General features: G+C 36.2%; 1 protein-coding gene across 1 annotated transcript in view; it reads left to right on the plus strand.

Moving 5' to 3' along the window:
• Nucleotides 1-2,265: 2,265 nt before the first annotated feature.
• Nucleotides 2,266-10,108, plus strand: part of MKL2 (MKL1/myocardin like 2) — a 130,345-nt gene continuing 122,502 nt past the window's right edge. The window contains exon 1 of the mRNA XM_023529665.1: nt 2,266-2,482. Within this exon, the coding sequence (XP_023385433.1) occupies nt 2,329-2,482 (154 nt within the window). The 5' untranslated portion in view covers nt 2,266-2,328. The remainder of the gene's footprint in view (nt 2,483-10,108) is intronic.

Raw genomic sequence — 10,108 nt, forward strand, 5'->3', positions numbered from 1 at the left:
TTCCTTATAATGTATAGGAATATAATGTGAGAATGTTGTTAATATGGTCATCCTCCCCCATCTTTTATGCTATAACTGTTGTATGTACTACACCTACATACATTATAAGACCTGTAACAGTGTTATAATTTTTACTTTAAATCATATATTAAGTCAAGAGGAAAAACTAGACTTTGGTATTTATCTACGTGTTCACCATTCCTGATGCTTTTCATTCATAAGGTCCAAGATTCTATCTGGTAACATTTCCCTTCAGCCTGAAGAAATTCTTTTAGCATTTCTTGGATTATGTGTGTCTGCTGCCGAACATTTTGCCTTCATTATTGAATGATATTTTTGTTGAATACGGGATTCTGGTTGGACAGTTGCAGAGACTCTGGATCCTGTAAAGTTTCCTCTTCAGAGTATTGTTTTCTTTTAAGAGGCAGTTAACTTTGCTGGACTCACTTCTGCAGACTCTTCCTGTGGTGAGCAGCAGCTGAAATCTTGGTTCTGTTCTTTTTGCCTTAGCAAAACCGTTGGGAGTCTGTCCTGCATGTGCATCATGCAGGGGTCAGCAAGAGACTTGGACAGAGTTTATACACGGAGTCCAGGGGCTCCTCCTTTGTGTTTCTCCCTTTTCTGGGGACTAAACATAGAGTCAAGAAATCGATCCACATATGCACAGTCAGTTGGCTCACAGCAAAGTGCAAAGGCAATTTAGTGAAGAAAAGGTGTCGAGATATTCAGACATCTTTATACCAAAAACAAAAACAAAAAATCTTTGATTCAGATCTCACAGCGTTTACACAAATTAACTCAAAGTGTATTATAGACTTAAACATAAAACAAAAACGAATATCTAAAAGAAAACATAGGAGATAGACTTTGTGACCTTGGGTAAGCAAAGATTTCTTAGCTACAACCCTAAAAACATGATCTGCAAAAGAAAAAAATTGATAAATTGGACTTTATCAAATTAAAAACATCTGTTCTTTACAAAACACTATTAAGAGCATATAAAGAAAAACTATAGACTGGGAGAAAATGTTACATATCCGATAAAGGACTTTTGTCCAGAATATGCGAAGGACTCTCAAAAACAATGGTAAGAAAATAAACCACCTAATTTTAAAAATGAACAAAAGATTTGATCAGATACTTAACCAAAGGTATACAGATAGCAAATAAGCGCATTGAAAGACCCTCCACATCATTAGGAAAATACAGATTAAAACCACAGTGAAGTACCACTACACACCCACTAAAATAGAAAAGATTGCCCAAGATCAAGTGGACCAATTGGAATTCTCATTCACAGCTGGTAAGAATCCAGAATGGCATCACCACTTCGGAAAACTGTTTCTTTAACGTTTAAAAATGCAGCTGCCATATGATCTAGCCACTTCACTCCTAGGTATTTACCCAAGAAAAGTGGAAGCATGTTCATAACATCTTTATTTGTAATAATCAAAAACTGGAAACAACTCAAATGCCCACCAACAGGTGAATGGATAAACAAACTAGTGTGAAATGCAGACAACAGTTTTATCAAATGTTTTGCCTCTGCAGACGGACTACCATCTTTCTAGCTTTCAATGTCAGTTTTCTTGGTGCCCACCAACTGCTCAACCCCTGAGCCAGTGTTACATATTCAGACCTTTTTGTCGTGCCTGTGGCACTTTGGTTGCCCATTTCTGTATCAATCAGAATGAGCCAGGTTATGATGTGATAATAAACAACCCCAGTGGCTTAAAATAAAAGCCACTTTATCTCAAACTGTCTTCATTGCGAGTTAGCTGTTTTCTCTCTGAGACCCAAGCTTGTAAAGGAATATTCTGAAACACCGCTTGTTACTGTGAATGTTAACTTAATGTAAAGTTTTTTAATTTGTTGGAGTTAAGATAGATTTTCAAGTCAGATTGCTTTTTTATTTTCACCAGCGTTAGTTGACTTTTGTCTCATTTAGGGATGCATTAAAATCTCTGTATAGATTTATATATATAAATGAAAATAACTATATAACTATAATATATAAAAATAACAACAACTATAACTTTAATCCATAATACAAAAAATTATACAAAATACTTTCAACTTTTATTCATCCTGTAAGTGCTTCTTTAGACGTATCCTAGAAGGAACCGGAGGTCCAGAGAGGATAAATGCATAGGCAGTGCCACATAGCAGTGAACCTGAACTAGAACCAAGGGTTCCAATTTTAACACTTTTGTACAAATTGGAAAAAAAATGTGCCATATATTTATACATTCTTTATTCTGACAGTCTCTTCCACAGACCACGTTTAAGAGGTGTCTCGTACCCTCTCTTGCTGGTAGCTGGAGCACAATGGATCCCACAGGGACGCTAGACACCGAGGATGAACTGGGACCGTTAGCCCATCTTGCTCCGAGTCCTCAAAGCGAAGCCGTCGCCTACGAACTCCAGGAGCTCTCCCTGCAGTCCAGTCAGTACTTACCCCCGCTGAACGAAAGGAAGAATGGTGAGTATACAAAATCAGCGTTTTCTATTTATTTGTTATCTGTTGAGGAAGCTTTCACTGATCGCAGAGGCATCCCAGAGTTTCCAGAAAACACAGTACTGCCAATTTTTAACACAAATGAGTGGAGATGATATACACTTATTTTTAACACTTAAAACATAAAAACTAACAAATATAAAAAATATTAGAATTTACAAACACATTAAACATACATATTAAAAGGGCAGAATTAAGAATTTCAACTGGATTTACTGTGCTTTCCATAGTTCTTATGAGTCTTACATTCATGAGTGTATTTTTTAAATTTCACTTTTTAAAGCCAGAAGAAAAAAAAAAACCTCTTTCCCTGTAGAATACTCCCTTACATACTACCTTGTTACTTATTTTTCTGAGTTCTGAGTATTTCCCAATTCTTTTCATTATTGGCCTTATCAAGAAAATGGATAAAAGATATAAACTGCTAATCTTGGTTCTTTAGTACATTTCTTTGGAGTATAACTTGCTCTCCCTTTAAATAAGATATCTGACATTTGCTGTTAGACGCAGTGGTATGCAGTTTAATTGGTTTGCAGTTTAATTGGTTTGCAGTTTAATTGGTATGCAGTTTAATTGGTAAGCAGCAGCATTTCGGCTGAGGTACTGTTAGCCCTCAGGAGGCTGCGGTTGGCTGGGATGGCTTTAGAACCTTCCACCGATTAGGAGCCTAGCTTCCTCTTAGACAGTGGCTGAGAGGGTGCAACCACGTTTACTGAAACATAACTAAATGTGATCAGATTTACACAGTACACTTGGAACAGTATAATGTTCAAATTATTACCTGCCAAAAGATGAACTGAACGGAGTATAAAATTGCAACAATATACAGTTGCTCAAGAAAATGGTCATATGTAGCAGAGGAGAGAAGTATGTGGGGAACGTTTATACTTTGTGGCGATTTACTTGACCCAGCTCACCATATTCTCTTGCAAGAATGTTCTCTTGAATACGTATGCCTCAGTATAAAGTAAGCTCAAACATGAGGTGGTCTCCCCTTATTAACTTTTAGGGCAGTAGATGAAATGGTAAAAGGTTTAATTTATTAATTTAGTTACATGTACATAATGTAACATTTTATGAAACAGTGCATTAATATAGAAGGATTAATTTATCCACACTCATTTTTCATAAAACCATCTTGTTCACACACTATCCTTGAATCTTTGTGGTATTTTTGTCATCAGTCAAACCCCTTTGCATCATCCAGCTTACACTAAAATCCAGGGTGCATCTTCATTTCTGTCTCTTTTGTTTGAGTTACAGCAGTTTTTGAATACATGTGTGAGCTGACACCGAAGACTTTATGTCTAAACCACAAATACCATTCACAGAACAGTAGGGCTTGGTTTGTGTGTGTGCGTGTGCATGTGTCTGTCTTATAGTTGTATATTCATGATCTCTATAACATAATCATTCATGTTTGACCTGTGATTAGTTATAACATTTTGTGGAGCTGTAGTTTGTTTTAGAATTTAATATATATATATATATACACACATATACATATGTATATATGTGTGTGTATATATGTATATATATGTATATACATGTATATATGTATATACATATATACATGTATATACATATATATATTTTTTGAGTATGTATTGCATTTTACATGGCTTAAAATATAAAGGGTACAAATGGGTACAAAGTAAAAAGTAGGTCACTTTCTCTGTCTTGTTCTTTAGCTACCATGTACTTGCCTAGATTTAGCAACTGTTACTTTGTGTCTTTTCTAAAACCAGTTTTTGAAAATCTTCTTTGTAACAACATCTAACACTTTCAATTTTAAGATTATAACTTGGGAATAATTAAAGTGTTGATTTTTTTCTCTCACTTTTTTTTTCTGAGTCTAAGATTTCTGTAAACCTTCTAAAACCAGCTTCATATAAAGTTGATTTTTAAGCTAATGCATTTTTCTCAGATACTTTTTTCTTTAATACTAAGTAAATGAAAGAACATCTCATAATACGAGATACTGTGTATGGAGTCAAATATGAGACAGTCTTCTTTTTTCTAACAAGTGACTTCAGGAAGTTAAAAACCTTACCTAATATTTAGGCATACACTCTAATTTTAGGTTTATGATATATTAGCCTAATTTGAAAATACATTTGAGGGCATAAATGGAATCCTTGTACAGCTATCAGAGATCTAGGTTTTTGCTACAGTTATGTGAGTATAGTAGAACCACATCAAACAATATATAGATAGAAGAATCATAACTTTCTTACCTTAATGATTTTTTTCAAGTTTAATACTCATTTTTTTAGGACTTCTTTTTTAAAAAATTTATATAAATTAGTTTCAAGTAGACAGTACATTGGTTAGACATCTATATAGTTCATAAAAACGATCCCCCCCCAATTGCTCTCTTCCTCCCCTGGCCCTCTACCTAGCTATCATATTGATGCTTAACTGCATTTCTTCTGCCATGCTCCCCATCCCCGTGACCAACTATCAACTGCTAATTTGTACTTCTTTAACCTTTCACCCCAATCTCCCATCCTCCCAATCCTCCTCCCCTCTGTCTGTCCCAAATTATCCACTGTATTTGTGAGTCTGTTTTTGATTCACTTGTTCTTTTTGTTCCTTATATTCTGTATACAAGTGAAATCATATAGTATTTATCTTTCTCTGTCTGACTTATTTCACTCAGCATAATAACCTCTAGGTCCATCCATGGCGTTGCAAATGGCAAGATTTCATTTTTTTAATGGCAAGATTCCATTGTATATATGAACCATAATTTCTTTATCCAATCATCTGTTGATGAGCAATTATCTGTTGATGGATTGCCTCCATATCTTGTCTATTATAAATTGTGCTGCCATGAATATTAGAGTTCATAGATCTTTACGAATTATTGTTTTGGTTTTCTTTGGATAAATACCCAGAAGTGCAATTGCTGGGTCACAAAGTATATCCATTTTTAATTTCTTGGCACTATGTCTGTTTTCCATAGCAGCTGTACCAATTTGCAATCCCACCAACAATGTTTGAGGGTTCCCTTTTCTCTGCATCCTCGCCAACACTTGTTGTTTTTTGATTTATTGATGATAGCTACTCTGACAGGTATGAGGTGATATCTCATTGTGGTTTTAATTTGCGTTTCTCTGATGGTTAGTGACCTTGAGCATCTTTTCATATGTCTGTTAGCCATCTGTATTTCCTCTTTGGAGAAGTATCTGTTCAGGTCTTCTGCCCATTTTTTAATTTGGTTTTTTTGTTGTTGAGTTGTATGAGTTCTTTATATATTTTGGATATTAACCCCTTATCAGATATATCATTAGCAAATATCTTCTCCCAAACAGTTTGTTGTCTTTTTTTTATTGATGATTTCCTTTGCTGTACAAAAACTTTTTAGTTTGATGTAGTCCAGTTTGTTTATTTTTCCTTTTGTTTCCCTTGCCCGAGGAGATATATCTGAAAAGAAATTCCTGTTAGTAATATCACAGAGTTTACTGCCTATGTTTTCTTCTAGAAGTTTTATGGTTTCGTGTCTTAACAGTTAGGTCTTTGATCCATTAGGACTTCTTAATGCCATGTTTAAATCATATTATATACAAAATGAAGATGTTAATCTCAAAATTAATCAATACAAAGTGTAGATATTTTGAGATAATCACATTTAGATATTTTCTTGGTGATTGTGTTGTATCGTTATTCCTAAGCGTTTGACTTTCACATTTCAGAATTTTCTGTTGGGGAAAAATGAAGATATTTCAGTCTGGGATTAGTGTGTAGGACTGTATCACCAAATAGTTTATAAATAAATTTTACAAGGAACATGAAGTTGACATTTAAGTAATGATTCCAGGATCTCCTTTATTTTTGATTAATATTTATGTTGGCAGCGGTAGTGGAGTGGCAAAATATCCCCACTACTGGAGAAAACATGAAAGATAAACTAGGGTTTTCCTTTACCCGTGAACATGGCCAAAATAATTCTGTAGTTAGTGGCACCTCAAAAGTAAGGCAACCATGTGGCAACTGACTCTTCTCAAGAAGTGAGTCTTTCATAAAGTGGATATACAGAAACACATGAACATGTATTTTTACTAAAACAATGCATACACAGGGAAATCGAGCTTTGTTTTGACATTTCAAACGCACAGTAGAGACATTTTCATGGTTCAGCATTAACATTTCTTCAGATTATTTAACACTGGGAAAAAGAGGGAAATCAGTCAAGGGGACAGTTAGTTCTTTTAATATTTAAATTGGAAAAGCTCAGATGCTATAAATCGAATATAGCTTTATAGAAGAGGAGAAGGCAAAGTCGATGGAAACAACGTACCTGAAAGAGCTCCTGCTCTTGCCGGTGCCACACCTGGATGAGACCGTGTGGAAGCAGCTTCTCATCCATGAGGTCATGCCGGTGTGTGCCAGCGGGTGAATTTAAGTTTTTAAGTCATTGCCAGTGGTGTCATAGAGTGAGCAGTTGAGGAGAAGTAGATTTCCCTTTTCTGAGACAGGTTGGTATTTCAGTACTTCTCGGCATGTCTCTGATGACAAGGATTGTCATGTTAACATGGCCACAGATATGCCACAGGCCAGCTGTCAGGAGTGTCACGTAGGAGGAACGTAAGCATCTGGCACCATTCTCTTCCCATAGTAACTGGCTTTTTGAAATGCGCTATGAAGTGTGTTTTAGCCCTTGGTGAAGAGGAGAGACTTACATGTTATTCTTATTTTAAACTTTGGTATTACTAGTTACCGCAGTTGTTAGGTTTTTGAGCTTATAGTCCCATCTGGAAATTTTTTTTTCTAAGATTTTCTGTCCATTAACTTTATCACACTGAACCATTTTAGACCATATCTTGTTCTATTCCAGAATGCTCACTTATTAGAGAGGAAATAATTTATTCAGAAGTTTGTTGCACACGAGGGGAGACGAGGTGACACTGTGTTGGATGCAGTACAGGTATTAATACACTTGCAGTCAGATGCACTTTGCCTCGCCACAGAACCCAGCCAAGAAAACTACTTGCCTTGTACCATGGCAGATAAAAGATGTATGTTCACAGCTGGTCTTTTCTTTGGGTTTTACTCTGAAAACATCTCCCTACTCCTCATTAACCTGTTCGGCTTACTGTCACTCCAGGTGTTTGCAAGTGCAGAAAGGTGATGAGTGTTTGTCTTGAGCACAACCCTGTTCCTTAGAGTGTACATGAGCTGTTACAATCTGCTGATGGAGATTGGCAAGGGAAAGAGAGGATATATCTGTTTTTCTCTGGAGCAGACATAAATGTCTCATAGTGTCCTAAATGGGGAAGAAATAATTAGATGCTAAATAGGCAAGACATGGGTTTTCCTCTACCCATGAACATGGCCAAAGTAATTCTGTAAGAACTATGGGATTCTTGCTTTCCCTTTCTACAACTGGAGATAATAGAAATGAATAATTTTCTGTAAAATTATCTTGTCATTGGCTTACTGTTAACACATTTAGGATCTTAAATATTTAAAACAATACTCAGACATGTTAATAATTATTTCGATACATTTCGATAACTTCTTTTTCTGCTTTCAGGAGTTAGTCCTTAGATTGAGGAGAGAAATATATACTCCTTGAGTATAATTTTTCTTAGTTTCTAATATTTTTTGAAAATTAGGCATTAGGACGTATACTAAATACAGTTATAAAGTTTAAAAGCCAACTACGAACCTCCTGACAGCTGCAAATGAAATTCTTGATTAATTAATCAAGAATTAATCGATTAATTGTTTGACAATCTCTTGAACCCTTCGAAATGGAGAAGAAGCCATATGAGGGGCCTAAGGGGGCAGTGCCATCTTTCACGGAGGGCTTCGTTGTCTCCTGTCATCGAACATGTTTCGTTTCACAGTGGAAATCACTGGTAACCCTGTCCACCCTTTTTTGTGTTCTGGGTTTCTTATTTAGATAGCTTGCTGTTACCTAGGATTCAGTTTGCTTCAGTGCACTGCTGAACACACCCAAGCAGTGCATGTGGGGAGGGAGAGGAATGGTGGACCCTAACGTCCAGCCTCCCATTTGCAGCTGGCAGTGTCGGAATGCTAACGTAGGTATGCTGCGGTCATTCTGAGGGGCTGGGTGAAGCGCACAGTTTGCAAAGTGCATCAGCGGGAGCACAGGCCCCAGTTACAGCACACCCAAGCCTCACTTCGAGTTGTTCGTTCAGGCTTTCAATGGCGGCCTCTTGCAGAAATACCCTAGGAGTGTCAGCAATTAACGTATTTATATTAAAAGTAAAATTTAGGACATAATAATTAGCAGTTTAATCCAGCATGAGACCATATTATCTTAAACTTATAAAAAAGCTTAAAATGATTGCAAAACTTTCCTAGAGTTACTTGAGTCATAGAAATACATCATTTCTTATATAGAGTATTTGAGGTAATTTTTATAAAACTAGAGTCCACCATATGATTTATATTAGGCACTGGAGCAGTGAATAAACTGAAATTAATTTGTTATTTTATTAAACTAACTTATTATTCTTGAACAGCCTTTCCTGTCTTAGAAAGCAGTTTTAAATGGTAACATCTCAAATATAAATGATTAGTTAATAACTATTACTCAGCTGGAACCCCCAGCTACGTAGGCCTTTCAGGGCTTCTTGGAATTGGTTTGTTTGTAGCTGAATAGTTGAATCAGACCCTCTGCTGGGCCAAGGGACTTCATTAAAGTTAAGTCGGGGCTCTTTTTACTTACATATGCCACCTAAGCAATCACAATGACCTCTTCTAGCTAAAACGGAAGTGAAAATGTAAATACTGGATACCTGCTGTTTGCCATAACTCTGAAAGAGCCTGATAAATACAGGGAGTCTACTGGAAAAAAGTGACCCACGATTATTTTTTTCCCCTTTTTTATTTTAAGACACCAGTAATAAAGTACTATTGTTACAAATATGTTGGAATAACAAAATGTATTGGAATTTTTTCTTGGATTTGTAGTTAAGAATCACCCAGACTAACGAGTAAATATCATACCCAGTGTTTTCCTAATGCCCTTCAGTTAATCCGTACTGTGGGCCACCCTCGCTTGCCGCCCTCACTGTTGGCAGGAAGTGTGATCTTTTGGAAGTCAGGACTCCGTCTCCTCTGCTGACTCGGTCTGTGAGCTCGGGTAAGCCTCAGAAGCTCTCTATGTCACAGGAGCTTTCCGTAACATCCGTAGGGGGCTGTCAGCCCATGTGTCCCTCTCTGGCTGCCCTCCTGCATTCCATCGTGTGTTCATACATCTCATTATCACTTTTGCCTGTGATGTTTTTTGGACAGCAGAAAGAAAAAAAGGAAAATAACTTCCATCTCAGTTAACTGGTGGAATTTTCCATATGTAGAAACTAGTAATGTCACTGTTTAATACGTTCCTCACAGATATATTATTGAACATCCATGCCAGCTCACTCAAAGTCAGACTTTCCCCCATATTTAAAGGAAAAGACAAATTGACTCAATTTGTGTTATCCTCAAAAATAATGTATCTAATTTAGAATATGTGGTATCTTCCTATTTGTAGTTTTCAAGGGTTGGTAGATATATGTCAATATTTTTATAATAGCATCAGATTATCAGTTAAAAGAAAATATTTTAGGT

This window comes from Pteropus vampyrus, unplaced genomic scaffold (genome assembly GCF_000151845.1).
Source record: "Pteropus vampyrus isolate Shadow unplaced genomic scaffold, Pvam_2.0 Scaffold40, whole genome shotgun sequence".
Classification (NCBI taxonomy): domain Eukaryota; kingdom Metazoa; phylum Chordata; class Mammalia; order Chiroptera; family Pteropodidae; genus Pteropus; species Pteropus vampyrus.